Genomic DNA, 21,511 nt, shown 5'->3' on the forward strand with positions numbered 1-21,511 from the left:
AACACATGTTGTGAAGTGTTTCATATTGTTGGGCATTGTTGTGAATTTATTATTTTGAATTATTATATGTTAATTACATGCCCAAAAAGGGTTATTATATATAATAATCTTGGGAAATTATTGATGGCAATACATGATTTAAAAGTATTTATCTTCCCGAAGGGGATGAATTATTTTTAAATTGCATGTAATATTATGGAAAAATGTATAATTTAAAAGTTCGTCTGCCCAAAGGGGATATTATTTTATAATTGTATGTAATTCTCCTTGTTCAAATCTTCATATGATGGAAAATATTTGTATATTATATTCCCTGTCCAAAGTGGGGTTTATGATATATAAATTATTTTGTTGTTGTCCAAATTTAATCTTGTTGCATTTTGTATGTCAATCAATTATTTTTGCCATTAACAACAACCATTCCATTGTAGAGTTATTGACTATGTCAAATTATAAAAAAAAGCATATGTATAATTTATGGAATATTTTTATTTATTGAGTTGTATGCTTCTGCTTGAACTGTTTAAGTACAAAACCATTTTGAGAATTCTATTGTATTTGAATTCATGATCAGTGAAGGTGATACAACTTCTCATAGACTATATCATGATTTTCGGCAATATGTGCAAGAGTTTACCCGAATTGCTTTGGGTGATTACCACCAAAGTGGTATTTCTTGTGTTAGTTCATGGAAATTTCTATGTCATTTGAAGAATGACTCTGGTTATTTAATGCATTTCATGCCAAAAGGGGTGATTGTGTGTTATAACTAAGAACTTGTGAATTTGTTTGGGATGAAGTTATTGGAGGTACATTGGTGTAGGTGATTTGTCTGCCTAAATGGGACAAATCTCTGAAGCCAACGTATGCTCATTGAGCATTTTTTGTTTGTTTTAAGGTTATAGATGCAATTATCGGAGGCTCATTGGTCTAAAGATCTATCTGCCAAAAGGGGATAGATTTTAAAATTCAATGTTGTGCTCATTGATTGATTCATATGAGGCTTTGACCTTGGTTTAGACCTTGTCTAATGCATTTCGCACAAAGGGGAATGTACTATTATGTTGGCCTAACTTTGATAACCTGTTGTGCTTATTAAATAACTCATATGAGGTTATGACCTTAGTTACAACTTTGGTATATGCATTCTGACTAAAGGGAAATGTATTATTTTGTTGGCCTCGTTTGTAGATACAATATATGTTTTGATGATAACAAAGTGGCAACAACAAAAAGGCAAGATCATTTTATCAAGAGCAAAAAGCATCAACCATATGTGGATATTGAAGATGTACGATGTAGCCACACAAAAAGAGTGATGTCATATCAAAGTGGCAGATCATTGGATCAAGAGAAATAAGGAATAATTAGAAGAACAATAACAAGATCAAAGACAACTAACCATGGACAACATCTAAGAGAAGCTCAATATCATAACTATGGTGAAAATTGATCAAAACCAACAAAGTGTCAAGCATTGTCATATTCAACAAGTCAAAGCATCAAGTTCAAGAAAAGATCCAAGACACAAGACATGAAGCTAAGTCTAAAATCATATTTAGAATATATCTTTAGGACTTAGAATATATGTGAGGGTATATGATAGATTGCATTGCATGAGCTCAAAGTTTTTCTCAAAGTAAATGTGTTTTTCAAATTGCATAATCATAACCTTTATATACTTGAAAGAAATTTGAAAAATTCATGGAAAATATCCTTGACATATTTTATAACTTCAAAATATATTTATCAAGTCAAGATCTTTCACAAAAGTAGTTGGAAGCAAGCTAGAACACATTTGAACTTAAAATTTGTGTTTAATTTCGCTGCTACCTTCCATACAATTTTTCGTATCTAAGATGATGGATTTGGATCTTTTGTTCTTCATAAAAGTTGTAGATCTATCTTTTATCTTTCCAACAAGACTAAGATCACATCAATCCGACAAGTATAACTCAAATTATAGCCAAAATACGAAACAATGTTATTGTTGTCAAGTTGGGAATCGATTACCACTGCAACAGATCCCAACGACTATAAAACGGCTAGTTTTTCAAAAGTGATCCTAACGGCTATAAACGGTTAGTTTTTGGAAACACTATATATGCATTCTCAGTGACTCTAAAAATTATTGGACACCATTCCTACACATATTAAGCATACTTTGAGAGCTTCTACATTATCATTTGCATATTCTTTCATATCTTTCAAAGATCAAACATATTTGAGCTCATATCTTGAAAATTCATATACCCATAGTGCTTCAAGTTGTATATCCACAATTTGAGAGTGTATATTCATTTCTAAATATTTCCCTCCTTGTATTCTTGAGTTGAAAGGGTTGTGAGACTCATTGTTTGAGAGGTGACCAAATACCTAAGTAAATTTGGAGTGAATTGTAAGGTTACCAAGTACCCGTAAACTTGGAGATTGAAAGGTATCCAAGAACCCGAAGTCTTGGAAGATTGTAAAGGTTTGTCAAGCACCCGTGAAGCTTGACTATTAGTGAAAGAGTTGATCGAACGGCTTCAGTCTGGACGTAGGTCACAAGTGGTGGTGACCGAACCAGGATATATAGTGTTTGCAATTCTCTAAACTCTAAACTCTTTATTTCTAGCACTTTAATTGTTTCTTTGATATCTTGTATGTGCTAGTATAAATTCTACAATTGTGATATATTATATATTATGGATTGTCTGAATGTATTGATTAGTTTTTCACATATCAAAGTTTGCTTGAAATGATTATTTAGAAACTAGAATGGGGCTTTTGCGAAAATTTTGTAATACTCAATTCACCCCCTCTTGAGTATGGAAGCCACATTCCTAACATCGTTGTTATAAATTGCCTTGATTAAAGTTGTATTTGCCCAGTAGTTTATTCCTATGCATTCCTTTTGCCATAAAAGTGAATTTTTTGTTAATCCTTTAAATTAAGAGTAAATACCATTTTCGGTCCTCAACAAATTTCACAATGCCCGCTTTAGTCCCTAGCAAATAAAAAGGCCGTGGTCCCTAAAAAATTCAAAATGGATCCATTTTAGTCCTTTTGAGGGACTAATGTGGGTTTTTTTTTGAATTTGTGAGGGACCACAATTTCACCTAAATTGGTCCATTTTGAATTTCTTAGGGACCAAGAATAGCCTTTTATTTGCTAGGGACTAAAGCGGGAATTATGAAATTTGCTGAGGACAAAAAAAGATATTTACTCTTAATTTAATTTAAATATATTTGACCAATGCATCTACATGAAAATAAGTGGGAGTAGATGTATATTCTTAGTACTTTATGTAGATGACATTTTATTTTCCAGTATGATGTTGATTTATTGAATGAAACAAGAGCTTAAAAAGCTTTGATAGGAAAGATCTTGGAGTACATCTTTTGTGTATAGAACAAGAGTTCTTTAGATTCTTTTGATTCTCTTAATTAGTGGGATTTATACTCAAGCCTTGCTTTTGAGTTTTTTAGATTCTTTGGATTTCCTTGACTAGTAGGAGTCATATTCAGTTTGTTTTTCTAGTCAATTTTCTATGCAAACTAATGATGATTTTGCGATATTTGTTTGAATTTTTGTAATTGATGATCATCATTATTGTTATTTCTCCTGTCACAAATTTTGCGACATGATATGAGTTTATAGATGACTGAATGTCACAAATTTTGAGATCTCATGTTATATTGTGACATGTTGATTTATTTAACCTGAGCAATTTCATGTCGTTTGAAAATTGTATTAATTCAATTTCATGTTGTTAAGAAATTAGATTGAAAAGGCAATTTCATATTGTTTAAAAATTGCGATAATATAATTTCATATTGTTGAGAAATTGCATTACAGAGTGTAGTTTCATGTTGTTTGAAAATTGCACTAATGTAATTTCATGTTGTTGAGAAATTATATTGGGGACCGATAATAATTAATGTGTTATATTATTGATCACATTTTGGCACTAATTCTTACTACACTACTATGCTCATGATTTATGAAGATGTAATACTTATTGTATGTGAGTATGAAAGGTCATATGTTAGATATTTTCAGTATATTGATCGCCATGTTCCTATGATAGAGTTATGCTGGATTGAATTGTGTTGAGATACTGAAATTGAAATTGGAATATTGCTTTTTGAAATTGTGGTCACGTAAAATCTCAACAACAAATAATTCAAAAAAAAAAAAAAAAAGATTTTTGGTTATTAACCTGATAGAGTCATTTTGAAAATAAAATAATTTTTAAAAGAATATTAAATTAATTAATATAGCCTGGGAGAATGTTAGAAATTATTTTGTTACCTTTGTTTGCTCATGATCGCTCTTAGAATTCATGGCCTAAATCTCAAATCACGATATTATATTAGGTGTAATCCCTTACGTTTAAGGAATAAACGCACCATGGATATATTGATGACCTATCTTTAATGTCATTTTATTCAAAAAAAAAAAAAAAAATCAACAACAAAAGGGCAGTTTGATCATTTATGTTATTATTATCCTTGGAATGAAACAAGAAAAATACGCTATATGTTACCTCTCATTAAGATTAAAAGGGCAGTTTGATCGTACGTGCATAACATAGGAGAGTTTCATGATGACTAAAAAAAAAAAGTTAAACTTTTTTTTATAATTTTTAAAAACAGTTAAACAAATCAACTTTATTTTCACTTTTCAGTTACGTTACAATAATATAAATATATGAAAAATAAAATAAAAAACAAAACTAATAATCTAGCCAACGTTAAAACTTACCTAAAACAAAAGACTTGAATAAGCTTAAAAGTAAAAATTCATCAAATCCTTGGAGCCTGAGTTGGGATAAATTTGCACTGACCAGTACATATACCATCACTTAAATTAGAAACAAATAGACTCACAAATTGCATTTACGTCTTATTTATTAAGAAAATGGTTGTAAACACCTTTAAGTGAGTCCATTTATTTATTATTTAAGTAGTAGGTATAGTATTTTATGGAGTTATGGACCTAGCCACATTGGGAAACGAAGTGCTTCAATTCTTGAGAAGTGGCTCCTTGTTGTCCTCCCATTTGGTCAACCTCTTAGCTGCTTCTTCAACCTACAATCAATAAAATTATCATTAGATAGTATCATAGAACGATCCCAAGTGCAGCAAAGGGTTGTTTATAGTTTTTACCTCTTTATTCCAATCCGTTCGAAATGTGATCCAAACCAAAATAATTGTTTGCAAAACCGTGCCACCTAACATTCCCACCCATATGCCCTACACAGACACCAGCCTCAATACGAGCGTGTGCAAACATCTTTTCTTGCATTATTAAATCAAAACCTTAGGGTGAGAAAAATAACCCCAATTAATCAACATACCTTAGCACCGAGTTTGAAATAGAAACCGAGAACCGCACCCAATGGGATGCCAATTCCATAATAACAACCAACGTTTACATACGCCACAAAAGTTTGCCATCCACATCCAACGGCCACCCCTTCACACATTTATACTGCATTCATTAGTTCCTAACTTTCTAGTAGTGGAATATATATTAAGAAGATTATGCCTATGCACAAAAAATAACTTACAAAATAAAAATAAACTCCTAGGTAGGAGTGTAAATAGGCTAGACTTTGGCTTAAATAAGCTAGGCCTGTGTAAAAAATATTGGGTATGGCCTGGCCTATTAACCTGTGTAGGCTCCAAATTACAAGTCTGACCTGACTTATATTTAAAAAATAAAAGCCTTGGCCTAGGCCTGTTAGCATGTTTAAGCCTATTAAACATTCAACAATTCAAAGAATAACTAAAATAATATTAATAAATAATATGATATAAGCCGACCTGTAGGCTTATAGGCTCGACATGTACAAAAAAGCCCATGACCTGTTTTCTAAATAAGTTTTTTAAAAGCCTAGGTCTCTTCTATTTTACTATTTATAATAGGCCAAGCCTAGCCTAATATAGATTATAGACCATAGGCCCTTGTAGGCCGGCCTAACCCATTTACACCCCTACTCTTAGGTATAATAAATTGTTGGAAAAATTGTTTATTATTTTAAAGGACACAAATTTATCTTATTTTAAGTGAAATTAATATGATTTGTTAATTTTTTAGTAAGGTTTTATATTCTCTCTTTTCTACAAAATTAGGAGGAGAGAGAACGTGAGAGTACTGTAAAGAAGAGTGAGAGTATTGTAAAGAAGAGAAAAGGTAAAAAAAAGGCACCAAAACACAGTGATTTTACTTAAAATGATATAAAATTATATTATTTAAAATGTAAAATATTTTCCCCATTATATTATATAATTAATTAATCAAAGTTTTGCAAGTATGATTTAGAAGCATATAGAATATGAACTTAATTTTGAGGTTTGAGCATATTATAAGTTAATTAATTACCAGATAAGACAGGTTGAATGCCGTTGAGGACAATGGCAAGAGCTAGGAGGGGGCAAAGATCTGAGACAGCTGCAGCTACTTCTTCACCCTCTGTGAAGACATAACTAATCACATCCCGTAATGCAAGCACCACTAGTGCTATAATCACCGATATTATGAAAGAAATCAATGTCACCACCACCACCGAAAACGATGCTGATTTTGGATTTCTTGCTCCTAGTTCGTTGCTCACTCTCACACTGCATGTTTGTCAAAGCAACACCTTTTTCATTATGACACTCTAGCTTGAAACTTGCAATGAAAATAGAGAAATTTTTGTGAATTTTGAAAATATAAAACTAGTTACAGTTTGATGGGCAAGTAAAATAAGCTCTTACTTGCTAATTGTTCTCAAGATAAATGCATATTTTTTTTGGATTACATCCGGGTATCCTCACAGCCGATAGCCATGAGACTAATCCCTCTCTCCGGATCAGCACACAAAGCGGTAAAGACGGAATGCTTTCCATTCACAAGAGTTGAGGTTCGAACCCCCAACCATAAATGCATATTTTAAACTTATGAAAAAGATGACACATGCTGCCATTTTTTTTCCGAAAGAAATGTTTCTCCTTAACATGAGATAAAGTTATTTTCAGCAATATAAAATAATGTTATTTTGGGATTTAAGAAAGAAAAAAAAATATTTTAAAAAATTTACTTTCTTCTTGTATTATGAATTTTATCAAAATACATACATTTGCATTTATTTTGGAGTTGCATGAGATAATTTTATCTATTATTACAGAAAAATGGTTATAGCAATTAAATATAAAGGAACAGAATCAAACCTTGCAGCTGCGTTAAATCCAACCGAGATCATGAACACCCATCCAGATACTGTGGTACTGCAATAAAGAAGACATGGTAATTAAACAGAAATTAAAACCTGTTTTTTGAAGAACATTGGACTTAAAATATGAATCATTAAGGTCGTTGTTATAAGACTAGAGGCAATAGCCAACTGTAGTTTGAGCATGACAATAAGGAAGAACACAAGATCACATCGGCCTGTCTTTTTGGTGGACCCAAAGATTAAAAGGAAAGGCTCGTTCTAAAGAGGCCCACGAGTTGAATCCAGATGTTGATGGACACAGATTTGTTTTGAATCGAAACAGTGTCTTATTAAGTTTGATTTCCCTTCAAAAAGTATTAACCAATCATTTGGTTCAATCATGATTTCGAATATTTAAATAGGAAACCTAAGCTATTATTTGGCACTTGGCACTGGCAGTCATGGAAATTAATGAAACACAGAAAAATTGCAATAAAATTAGATTAATTGTTTTTATTTGAGATATTTAAATTAAGGTAGAACATAACACGATAAAATTTAATTATTTCATTTATTTGATTTGATATTTCTTTTGTTTCTTGATTTAAAAATATAGGGTACAGTTAGCTTATTATTTTATTATTTTAAATAATAAAATGAATTTTTTCTTTATTCTATCATTAAAATATGTAAATAAAAATATAATAATTTTAGTTTATTCGATCTCCTTCCTTTTCTCGTATTAAATATACCAGGGTGGCTTTCTGATATTGAAATATCATTTTATTCTTTCATTAAAACTCTAAAGTGCGTGCCGGAACGGCGTGGTCAAGAAATGAGCCATGTAATATTTTTAAAAAATATTTTTTTGCATAAATTTCTTAATACATAATAAAATAAGTATTGAATAAAAATAAAATATTTATTACTTTATTTATATAATAGTTTAAAAAATATTTATTACTTGTCATTATCAGCTCAACAATATCATTAATCAAAAGGTGCAATGATTGAATTTGAACAACACAAAGACAGCTACCAGTTTTCATTGCAGCCCCGCCTGCTAGCTACTCAATAAAGTGCAACAAGCCAAACGTGGTCTGGGGCGTGCTTGAAAAAAGATTAAACTATTACAATGTGATTATCTTTGCAAAAATATTTCAGTTTTTTTATTTTTTTTAACGGTTGAAATTTTTTCCACAATTTATTTTTTAGTATAATAAGATCTTTCAATAAAGTACATCAACCCAAAATGTTGCTACGTGGTTGGATTATTGGTATGGTTTTTCCTCCCTTATGACAATATTCCGATTTTTCATACTTTGAGTGATACCCTTTCTTTATCTTTTCATTTATACCAACCACGAGGTATATTCAGGACCACAAGCTATTTTTATTTTATTTTATTTTATTTTAAACAGTTTTTATCCCTATTATATCAAACCAAAAATCCTCGCCAAGAATGACTCTAATTCAACCTAATTTTTTTTTATAATATTCGTAACACAAAAAAATTTAAGCCAATGAATCTATCAATGTTTTCACTTATATGAAACTCCTTTAGCATATTCCTAATTACTTAATATGAGAGTTCATGACTCCTTTAAATTCCCAACAATTCATATCACATAAGATAACATGTTGAAACTGAAATACTGAATAATTAATCTGAAGTGTTTAAAAATAGCTAGAAAGAAAATCACTTACCAAATAGAAAGGGAATCAAGAGCCAACTCAGGATGAGGAAGCAACCCTGCAAGCAAAACCAGAATTTGAAAATACCATGTCTCTAGGCACAGCATCACTGCTGATGCTGCTGACAACTTGAAGAACTCTGGCAACCCTGTAAAAGCTTGCATACTGAACCCTCGCCATGTTTCCTTACACCTTTCACTCTTCACAATATAAACAAACTGTGCAATCACAATGATCCACCATGACAAGCTCAACACCAATGATGCACCCAATAAACCAAGCCCAACTTGGTACACAGCCACCCAACTTAACACAAGATGGATCACTAATGTTGCTGCTGATATATATGCACTCGGAGCCACTATGCTCTGAGCTTGAAGAAACTTCTGAATTGGGAAGTTCACAGCATAGGCAAATATTTGAGGAATTAGGCCATATACAAAAATTGCAGCTGCTGATGCAATTCTTGGAGACTGCCCAAGAAAGATCAAAATTGGTTTGGAGAAGACATATATGAAACTCAAAACAACACCAGCCATTGTAAGAAGAACTGTTGATCTTTGCAAGTATATGCCTAACATCTCAAACTTTCTTGCACCAAATGCTTGTCCACATAGCGTCTCAACAGCACTTCCCATACCCAACTGCATGTTCATAAAAAATCACAAATATTTATTATGAAAAATGATAAATCACTTGCAAGTTAAATCCGCACTAAGGAGAGTGAGGTGAAAGCAATCCTTATATTTTATAGATTCAAACTTGTGACATTTCGATCACAAAAGAACAGTTTTACCACCAGTTCAGCCTTGCTGTTTCATTATGAAAATTGATAACTAATTTCAAATTGAGAAGCCCCCACTAGAAATTGTCTCTTTCCCATTATCTGAAATGTATATTATTTCTAAAAACCATTGGAAGATTATATGTGGTATAAATATATAGGTAATTAATTTTCTAGACAAATAGGAAACACTACAGAGGTGAAGTGTTAGAATATTTGGACTAAATATATATGGAGATAAAGTGAGTATACCATGAGGCCATAAGCGAAGACTTGGATGCCAGTGTTTCCGAGTGAAGCAGCAGCAAGTTCAAGGTTACCAAGATGGCCTGAAAAGATTTGAGTGGACATAGACATGACATAGTTGATAAGATACACGATAACAGCAGGAGCAGCAAGGAAAAAGAGTAGCTTGAGCTCAACCCATGTAGCCGGTCCAAGACGCCGAATAAAAGGGACACTCGTGTCTGAGAGTATTCGTTCAAGTTCACCATCTGATTCGTGCTTTGAGCTGAATGATCGAGTAAACGAAGGTTGTGGTGGTGGTGATGGGTTGCTAGAAGCTAGCAAAGGTTGATCAAGATCCTTGTGCACAGCCATGTTGCAACTTGTTTGTGAATTGTGAGCCTTTGTGGACTAAGCCTTTCCTCAGCAGATGGAGGATTCGAGGCTCAGCCACAAACAAATGAAAAAGGTATTCTGAACTTCAGAGATAGGAAGGAGTTATAAATTTGTGTGCCAGAGGTAACAGGACGCAGCCAGTGACGCAGGGTAAAATTTAATATGCTTTAGCCTACCACTTATTCAATAGTTAATTTTTCATAAATGAAAATTTTTTATTCCATTGTTGTTTCTTCCTTTTTGATTTTGCCCTCTTAATCGCTTCCTTTTTTTCTATTTTGGAAACAAATCACATTCTCCATGTCTACTAAAAAATATCTCATGATACACGGTAGCATACCAAGTAATCACGTTGTGAGAGGGGCTACCCAATTTTTTTAACATAACTTTATGGGTTTAATAAATTTATCTTCTGCACACGGTCCATATGAGCCCGATTGAGGAGAAAAAAAAGAAAGAAAATACAGGTTTTATATATTTTTATATATGTAAAAAATAAATTTATTTTCTATAAAATGAAAAACAATACAACCTAACTTTATATATGTAAAGAATTCATTTGCACCATTAAAATACGAAGTTACTGTCCCAAAATTTCTCACTTGTACTAATGCTTGGACAAAAAATACTCATGCCTACAACAGTTGCAACATTAGGTTCTAAGGTTTTTGACCCTTCTAATGCCATTTTTGAAAATATTTATTTTTTGGCAAACTATTTACAATCTAATATGAAAATATGCGCATTGTGACAATATGTGTAAAGACACGCATGGGAGGAAGCCACATCCTATGTGGCGACAAATTAAGATGCGCACACTAGGACGTTCGTCTTGCATACAAAGAAGCACAGCTAAGACATGCGCATTAAGACGCGTTTGTACGATATGCGCGTTTCTACTACTGAACACGCAATAAGCAGATGCATGACATAGACACACACACGATAGATGCATGTGGAATAATATGTGCAATGGGCACGAATCTGATCCAAGCCAATAATTGCAGCAATGTAGAACAACCACTCATTTCCTTCTGAGTAGAGTTCGTTGTCTAACAACTCTCTATACACATATGCAGGCATTGTCGCATGCCCACTACATGTGGTTATCTCCTCGAAATTCCCTCCAAGAAAGTTAATATACCATACAGTTACCTTGTTCAACTACTTGTCACACAATCAAAACTCATCAATCAGACACGATAGATAGGCGAGTGTATATGTAGCTCTTTATCTGGATCACCCTTGTGTGCTGCCCAATGACCATAATAACAATCTAGAAAAGACATTTGCAAATAGTCTCCCTCGAGCTCTCGTGGTAAAGGATAAAAACGCAACATATCATGAATGACAACATTCTATGAAGTAGACGTTGTGCCTATCACGGTCAGCCATTGTTGCGACTTTGGTAAGTGCATATGTCGTAAAAATAATAAAGTGTATTAAGTACGAGATCATTCCCACGAGGATTAGAATTTCAATCGTCAGTTCACTAATAATGCTAAGTTGAACAATTAATTGCGAATAATATATGAAAACTAATAATGAATGAAAACTAACTTCAATAATAAAGCAAGAGAATAAAGTATGAGTTGTTTAACAATCAAGAAAAACGTAATTAATGTTTTGATTTCCCTCAATCTCCTTTCTATGTTATAAATTAAAACCCTTATTAAACGTCCTTTTCATATTGCCAATCGATTCCCCTAAGTTAGTTAAGGTTTAATCTCTTGACATCTTAATTCTTTACTCTCTTTAAAGAATTCTAGTTCCCCGGTTATTCTTCAAAGAAAATTAGCATTAAATCCAAGAATCATAAATATTGCATAATCCTTATGTCTATTCCTATAATCACAAGAATTACGATTAATTTATCATGTAAGGCTCATGTACCAACATTCCAATTGTTATATAATCGCCCTATATAATTTGCAAGATTAAACTCATAGAAAGCATGAAGAAAAGATAAATTTATTCAATATAAAAAGGAAATTTAACATTAAAGATCATTCATAACAAAAAGATTTGATTGGGTTCCATTTAACCCTAACTACAAAGGAAAACTAGCCTAACATAATAGAGTCAAGAACACAAGAAATCAAGAAGGCTTCCCCAAACTCCAGTGGTGTGATGGCGCGGTGAACCTTCAAGAATCCCAGCATAATCTTGTCTCCGGCTCTCAAAAGCATGAAGATCGCGCTTCTTCGGTGAAAACTATGCCTTTGGTGTCAAGAACTGTTAAAGACTCATGAAGAATAGCTTAAATAGGTGCATGAATCCTTATTTCAGGTGAAAATCACGTAATAGGCCTTAATTGGGTTGTAACTGGCACTAAAGCGCCTTTTAGCGCGCTATTTTGACAACAAAAATATGATTTCATATTTTGGACATAACTTGAGCTAAACTTGTCTCATTGATGTGATATTGGTTTCGTTGGAAATATAAAAGAGAGATTTACAACTTATATGAGCAACACAAGATCAAAATCCATCGTTTTGGATATGAAAAATTGGCCGGAAGATATCTTAAGAGAAATTTTCACTAAATGGTTGCTTCTCATGTATCGCTTTAAGTCATTCTAGCTTAACCATTGCTCCAATTCAACTCATTTTCCCTACAAAACAAGCAAAAATCATTCACATAAATCGGTAATTCAAAGTTAATATTTTTTAGCTAAATAACTCTAAGTATTTTAGGCTTTTAACTAGATATAAGATTAATTTTAGTTCTCTAAAATATGATAAACTAAGAGTTTATCAGCCATATGAAGACAAGCCAAGTATGTCTGCCACATCCCGGAGAGTAATGGTGCATTCGCCCTGTGGCATGTGAAACATATGTGTCTTCGGACGTCATCTCTCTTAAATAAATTATAAATAAATATATATCATCAATTTAAAATAATAGATATACATATATATGAATTTAAAATGTATACAAATAATTTATTAAATAATTTAAATGTTGCATTTGTGCGACATGGTAAATCCCAGCACGCCTTAAATGCTTTACCATTGGATGCATCTTGTACTCATGAACATTTTAGATACGACACATTGATGTACATGGTACGTCTTTTCGCATTAGATTAGTAAATAATTTTAAAAGAAATTAAACCAATAAATATTTTCAAAGATCGCATTAGAAGGATAAAAAAACCTAGGTTCTAAGTAATCGTGGTTTGGATTTGATTTTTCACTTTTGTGTAAGATAGATGATATGTAATTTTATTATGAATCTTCTATGAAATTGGTTTCTTTTCTATCGCATGAAAATGTATCCCTCTAACCCTACTTAAACTTTTGTTTAAAAAAAAACATTATATGTTACATTTTCACCATAGACGAATCTAGGGAGGCTAGAGTTGACCACCGTCGTTCCCTAAATTTTGAATTATTTTATTAATATATATATATATAATAATAATATTTTGATAATATTGATAGGTTATTATGGTTAAAAGTTAGCTCCTCTTTCAAATTAAAAAAAAAAAGTTAGAGAAAATTCTATCTCCAACCCAACTAGCCATTGTTTCTCTCTATTTCTTTTCTTTCTTGTTTCCTTTGAATAAAAGTGTGGTAGAGTTATTGTTTCCTTTGCTTAAAAAACCAGTTTTTCGTGATTCTTGCATAATAAATCAACAAACACTGGTTTGTAATCTGTAGGCCGCGACAAGGTAAGCTTTTTTGGCTATGGTTCTAATCTTAACTTATTCTATTTTAAATTAAAGGAAAACAATTTCTGTTTCTTAAAAAAAATGATACATAAATATACATCTTAATATTTTTCTATCATTTGACATAGTCATTCACTAGATTCATAGCTTCTTAATGTGAAATAGTAATGCAGTAATTTCAATTTACAACTACTTAGTACTCATAACTTCAATGTTTAGTAATATAGTAATGCAAATTTTTCACCCACAAAAAAAAAATAGTAACTAAGATATTTTCATGTATTAACTTGTTAGTTTTCTTAATTTCATATTTACATTTTGAAAAAAAAACTAGTGAAAAAAATTAATTATTAGCTCATATAGAGAAATTTTCCTAACTCATTTGCTTATGTTTATAATATTTTACTTATATTGAAAAAATTATTTTAAATTTTAACACATTCAATAATAGAAGAGTTTACCGTGGAATAAGAGTTAAGTGAACTGACCTTAATTTTTATAAAAATAAATTGAGCTTTTATATTAAATTTATATTTTATTATAAATATTTTATTTATAATTAAATTTTTTTATTTTTTCCTCACCGTAAAATTTTTTGATCGGCCATTAATTTTCACGTGAGTCTCAAAGTAAGAAAATAATTTAGACCCCACCATTCATGATGGACAAATATATGAAAAATAAAGTGGAAACATATTGAGCTGTTTATACTTTATAACTTTGTCGGGTACATCACTTTTGACCTTTCAGAGTAGCCGCGAAAGTAAAAAACTATGTCCCTTGTGTTGGGCTTTTCCTCCTCAATGCTGCACAAGGCCAAATATTATTTTTTGTGGGGCTCAAGAAATCCTAATCTCCACTTTTGATATGCTAGAAACTTCTCTCTTGTCATATATAAGCTTGTGTTATATAAGAGCTTAGGGTTAGACATTTTTGAGAGAAATTTGAGAGCACTTATAGGGAAAGCTTGATATTAGATCTCCTTAGGGAAGCTTGAGAGAATACCACCATTGTAGGTGAGGTTTGAGAATACCATAGTTATTGGTGAAATTTGATATCTTGTACCCATTATTTTCATAGTGGAAGTTTGATTTTAGACTAGTGTCCTGTGGGTTTTTACTTTTTCACATTGGAAAATATTTTTTCACATTAAAAATCTGTTGTGCTCTTCTTTATCTCTCTCCTCTGTATTTTTATTGTTTTCTCTGTGCTTAGCCGACCTGGTGATTCAGGCCGACCTCTGATTGAAAACCGAGCTTCTAGTTTGACGTTTGACTTGCGACACGCTTCCGTGCCAAGTTGAGGGAACCAAGTTCCTAACAATGGTATCAGAGCTCGGGTTCGACAGGTTCTGAATGAGATGAGATAGAGACTAGTGAAATTTCACATGACAAAGACATATGCAAGCTGACTGCGAATAACTTTACTTTCGGAGACCGATGATGGAAGACCACCTGTACTACAAAGACTTGTACGAGCCCATTGTCCATGAATAGAAGCCCGAATGAAAAACTAAGAAGGAATGAGAAATTTTGAATAGGAAGGTGGTGGTTATGATCAGAAAATACATTGACAAAAGCCTTTTCGAGCATGTTCTTGAGTTCACGAACACGTACGAGTTATGGATGAAACTGAAGTCCATAATTCAGAAGAAGACTCCCAAGAACAAAACACACATGGTTCGCCGACTTGTGAAACTGGAGTACAAGGATGACAAGAGCATGATTAAACACCTTAACGCTTATAAAGGTATTGTGAATCAGCTGTCCAAAGTTGAGATGGAGATAGATGATAAGATGCAGGCGTTGCTGTTGCTGAGCTTGCTACTAGAAAGCTGGGATACTCTGATAGAAACATTGAGTAGCTCAGCTCCATATGGTAAATTGAAGATGGACACCGTAATATATAGCCTCCTGAATCCAGGAAAAGGGAACGAGGAGTGACCAGCACCTCTGAGGAAAACATGATTCAGAATAGAGGAAGGTTCGATGCTCGAGTCGTAGTAAGAGTAGGGGTCGTGATGGACGTGAAAGTCCAGAGGCCGGTCTAGGCCGAAAAATGAGTTGAAATGCTTTTACTGTGGGAGCCCAGTCACAAGAAGCTAGATTGCCGAACTCTGCAGAAAGATGAGAAGAACGGCACGGTGAAGCCGAATCAAATTGTGCCAAAGAAGAAAGAAGACAAAAACACTACTGTGGTGGCTGCCAACTCGGATGTCGAGATACTTTTCCTCGGTGAAGATAACTTTTTGAATGTTGCATATAATGACTGCACCTGGATTGTTGACTTTAGTGCCTTATTTCACGTCACTCCACACAAAAGTTTTTTTCCTCTTATAGAGATGGTAATTTTCGAGTCATGAAGATGAGAAATCAAGTGACTAGCAAAATTGTTGGTGTCAGTGATGTGACCCTGACCACGAATGTCGAATGCCGCCTTGTGATGACAGATGTAAGGCATGTGCCTGACATGCATTTGAACATAATCTCGACTGGCAAGCTTGATGATGCCGGGTTAGTGAACTACTTCAAAAGTGGTAGATGAAAATTAGCCAAGGGAAATTTTGTGGTTGCCCGAGGTAAGAAAGAAGGCTCCTTGTACGTGATGTAAAGAAAGATAAATGGTGGGGAACCCAATTCTGTTTGAGATGAACCTAGTATGGAGTTATGGCACAAACGTCTTGGCCACATGAGCGAGAAATGGCTCCAAATTCTTAACAAGAAAGGATGATTTACCGGGTTGAAAGAGCAAGTGCTGGTGAGCTGCACACACTGCCTAGCTGGAAAATAACATCGAGTTTCTTTTGTAAGGTCGGATCAACCTAGACAACACAGGTATATTCTAGACCTCGTCTATATCGATGTATGCTCCATGTGGGAGAGATCCTTTGGTGAAGCTCGATGCTTTTTTTTTATTGATGACCCTACAAAGTGTGGGTATACTTGTTGAAATTTAAACATCAGGTTCTCTAAGCCTTCAAAGAATTTCATGCTATGGTGAAAATAGAACTGGCAAGAAGTTGAAAGTGGTCCGATTTGACAATAGTGGTGAGTACTGTGGCTTATTTGATGCATACTGTAGAGAGGTCAGGATTCGACTTGAGAAGACACCCCCAAGACTCCTCAACTGAATGGAGTTACTAAAAGAATGAACATGACTATTGAAGAAAGGGTTCAAAGCATGCTATCATATGTCGGGTTGCCAAAATCTTTCTAGGTTGAGGCTGTCAAAACTACTGTTGACTTGATAAACCTCTCACCATCACGGCCACTTGAAGGAGAAATTCTCGAAGAAGTATAGACAGGTCAGAAAACGGCTTATAATCACCTGAAGGTATTTGGATTCCGAGCTTTCGTACATATCCCTAAAAACGAAAGGGCGGAGCTCGATGCAAGGACAAAAAAATGTATTTACCTCGGTTCACCAAGATGCAATTTCAGATTCAGACTTTGAGATCCAATCAATAAGAAGATATTGAGAAGCCGATATGTGGTCTTTCATGAGAACGAGACTATTCAAGACATCTCAAAGCCCAAAGTTCATGTTGCTGTTCGAAGTGAAGAACTTGTCTCGCTTGTCTGAGCTGAAGCAAGGGGAGAAACAAATGAAGAAAATGTTGAAAATGAACAAGTTGATGAGGACCAACATGCTGAGGTTCGGGATGATGAGATCCGAGATGAGCATGATAAGCTAGATCCTTAACCTGAAGAAAAACCCAGAAATTCCACACAAGTGAGATGACCTTCTACAAGGTACCCTCTTGATAAATATATTGTTCCTGCTGAAGAGGGAGAACCACAAAGTTATGATGAGGCCATGACGAGCTCAGATAAGGAATAATGTGAGAAGGCAATGTAAGATGAGATGAAGTCCTTGCACGAAAATCAAACTTATGAATTGACTGAGTTTCCTCAAGGAAGACGAGCTCTGAAGAATACGTGGGTTTACAAAATTAAGCATGAATAAAATGGCCAAAAGCCGAGATACATAGCCAAGATTGTGGTGAAAGTCTGCAATCAGAAGAAAGGAGTTGATTTTAAAGAAATATTCTCTCTTGTGGTGAAGAAGACTTCGGTCTGAACCGTGTTAGCCATGGCAGCTTCAATGAACCTTGAAGTGGAACAAATGGATGTGAAGACGACATTCCTTCATAGAGACCTAGAAGAGGAGATATATATGGAGTAACCTAAAGGGTTTCAAGCACCAAGTCTTAGTTTTCCCTTTGAAGAAGAACCTATACAGCTTAAAACAAGCGCATCGGCAGTGGTACAAGAAATTTGAATCCTTCATGACCGAGCACAAGTTCATAAAGACGGAGGCCGACCACTACGTATTTGTGAAAAAGGTATGAGGTTGGAGATTTTCTGATTTTACTATTATATGTTGACGACATGCAGATTGTAGGGCAAGACAAGATCATGATAGCCGCCCTAAAGAAGACGTTAAGCTCATCCTTCGCAATGAAAGACCTTAACCCTATAAAGCAGATACTCGGAATCAAAATTACCCGAGACTGACCTAAAAGACTACTGTGGCTAAGTCAAGAAAAATACATAGAGAGGATTTTGAAGAGATTTAGCATAGACAAAGCCAAAACAGTAAGCAACCCCTTAGCTTGACACATTAAGCCGAATCAAAAGCAATGTCCAAGATCTGATGAAGAAAAAGCTGAGATGTTGAAGATCTCGTACCAATCCGCCGTTGGAAGCTTGATGTATGTAATGGTTTGTACGAGATCTGACTTAGCTTATGCTATTGGAATGGTAAGCCAGTATTTGTCAAACCCAGGCAAAGAGCATTGGGAAGCTATCAAATGGATTTTCAAGTATCTCAAAAGATCAATAAATTTATGCCTTCGATTTGGAGAAGGTAAAGCCAAGTTGCAAGGCTTTATTGATGCTGATTTAGAGGGAGATGCTGACTCGAGAAAGTTGACGACAAGATATTTGATGACATTTGTAGGATGAGCTATCTCCTGACAATCAAAATTGCAGAAATGTGTGGCCTTTTTGACCATCGAGGCCAAGTACATAGCCGCGACTAAGGCAAGCAAAGAAATATTGTGGATGAAGAAGTTTCTCTCTAAATTCAACCATGAACAAGACAAGTACGAGTTGAGATGTGGCAATCAAAGTGCAATTCATCTTGCGAAGATATGGCAATCAAAGTGCAATTCATCTTGCGAAGAATTCGACCTATCACTCCCGCACTAAACACATTAATTTGAGGTATCATTGGATCCAAAATGTGGTGGAGGATGGATAACTCGAAATCGTCAAAATGCACACCGACCTGAATTGGTTCGACATGATGGCCAAGACAGTACCAGCAAGAAAATTTGAAGACTGCTGTGAAGGTGTCGAGCTGCTGCTAATGCCGACACATTGAAGTAAAAAGGGGGAGATTTGTTGGGCTTTTCCTCTTCAATGCTGAGCAAGGCCCAATGGTGTTTTTTTGTGGGGCTCAAGAAACCCTAGTCACCACTTTTGATATTCTAGAATCCTCATTCCTCTCATATATAAGTTTGTGTTATATTAGAGCTTAGTGTTAGACATTTTTGAGAGAAATTTGAGAGCACCTCTAAGGAGAAGTTTGAGTATTAGACCTCCGTAGAAAAGTTTGAGAGAATACCACAATTGCAGGTGAGGTTTGAGTGTACTACCATTATTTGTGAAGTTCAAGTGTCCCGTGGAGTTTTTCCACTTTAAAAATCTGTTTTGTTCTTCTCTATTTCTCTCCTCAGCATTTTTATTGTTTTCGCTACGCTTGGCTGACTTGATGATTCAGGCCAACCTTTGATGAAGAGGCGAGCTTTAAACTCGACGTTTGACTTGCGACACGCTTTCGTGCCGAGTTGAGGGAACTGAGTTCCCAACACCTTGTATGTTTTATTATTTTTTCTAATTGTTTGTAATAGTTGTTTATTTAAAAGGAAATTGGAATGGTTATGAATTCATACTATAGATAATCATAGGATTCCGTTTCTGTTTTGGCTGAAAGCAAAATTGTATAATTTCACACCGAGTATATCTCAAAGATTACATATATGTCCTATTCTGGATAAACTTAACTAGTTTGACTGTGCTATGTTGTCAAATATTTATTGACTGTTAGTCATTTTTTTATTTTTGGTTGGCACGTCATATTTTATTAACTCTAAACATTTTTAATGGATTCTAATGAGAAAAATATATTTGACAACTCATATAAAATATTAGAATCATGTACCAGGAAAGTTTTTTTTAATAAAAGAGGGAAATGGAAAAGAAAGTTAATGTAATTAAATGTGTTTTAGTGTTCTATTTGATTTTGGTTGTTGAGATGATGCGTATCTGACCTTATTTTTTGAATTCTACCAAATTATTAATATCGTAGTCTCACACCTGCAGGCTGCATGCAATGTCCCCAAAAGAATGCCGCCTTTTTACTGTATTTAACAAATTATCATGTTTAATAGAGATGGTTTGCTTAAAAAAATTCAGCCGCTGAAATTACACGTAAGATCAATTGTCCAGTTTTACTTTTTCTTTATGTTCCTTCGAGTCGAATGTAGCTGGCTGTTCATGGAATATCGTTCTCATTGTTTATACGCATTTTTGGACTATTAAGAGTAACACGACTCTATTATGGAAGTCTATAAGACCAAGTACTGTATATCTATATTAGCAGCCAATTCATATTATAATCAAATTCAAGCTTGGTGCAAAGTTGTGTTTCTTTCACTGGTCACATACAATTCTAACCGACAAAATATTGATTTGATTTGTTGAAAGCAAACAACCATAGTACTTTCCGATTTTTAATATCATTGTCCATATGCCACTAACTACTCCAGACGCCATTCATATAATTGCTACTATGACGAAATCAATGACGATTGTTAACCAAAATTGATATTTGTCTCAGAAAATAAATTGAAGTTATTGTTCTCGTTCACAGCATCTTGTGCTATTTAAATTTCTAATAATAATAATAATAACAATAATAATAATAATAAAATGAAAGAACAAAAATATCTTGGCATGAAATATGAATATTATACATGTTCATTTTTTTTTGTTATATTTTGTGCTGACTTAATTCCACTAAAAAATGAGAACAATAAGAATCGAACTCGTAACTCAAAAACTTAAGCAAGAATGCTTTAACAGGTAAATAATAATTTCATATTATATCTCTTTTAAGATCCTTCCATGAAAATGATAACACAACATAGAATAAAGGAAAATTTTTATTTTCACTAAGTGAGATTTTATGATTTATCATTTGATTCCTTGTGATTTTAAACTTGTCATTTATATGCATTATATTTAAATAATTTATCATTGCACCCCGTGGTTTCAAATTTTCACTTACAATCATTGTGGTTACAAAAATATATCACTTAGATCCCTTGTGGTCTTATATATACATAAATATTTTTATTTTTCTCAACTTTTATCTTATACTGTTATAATATTATAAATTAAAATTATATACCCAAAAATATAAATTATTTATTTAAATTTAAATTAATAATAATATCAATTATATCCTTATAGTTTTATAT

The 21,511-nt window shown here is 33.5% G+C and overlaps 1 protein-coding gene across 1 annotated transcript; it reads right to left on the reverse strand.

The window, feature by feature from the left end:
- Positions 1–4,596: 4,596 nt before the first annotated feature.
- On the reverse strand, positions 4,597–10,423 carry LOC133295519 (protein DETOXIFICATION 40-like). Its single transcript, XM_061494357.1, has 7 exons — positions 9,918–10,423; positions 8,894–9,525; positions 7,203–7,259; positions 6,373–6,611; positions 5,345–5,463; positions 5,154–5,240; positions 4,597–5,075 (listed from the first exon to the last, which is right to left on the reverse strand). The coding sequence occupies exons 1-7, from the start codon at positions 10,263–10,265 to the stop codon at positions 5,010–5,012; spliced, it is 1,548 nt and encodes a 515-aa protein (XP_061350341.1). The 5' UTR covers positions 10,266–10,423; the 3' UTR covers positions 4,597–5,009.
- Between the last annotated feature and the right edge of the window lie 11,088 nt (positions 10,424–21,511).

This window comes from Gastrolobium bilobum, unplaced genomic scaffold, assembly GCF_033153095.1.
Source record: "Gastrolobium bilobum isolate Gb01-03AN ecotype WA unplaced genomic scaffold, APGP_CSIRO_Gbil_v1 utg15312, whole genome shotgun sequence".
In the NCBI taxonomy this organism is placed as follows: Eukaryota; Viridiplantae; Streptophyta; class Magnoliopsida; order Fabales; family Fabaceae; genus Gastrolobium; species Gastrolobium bilobum.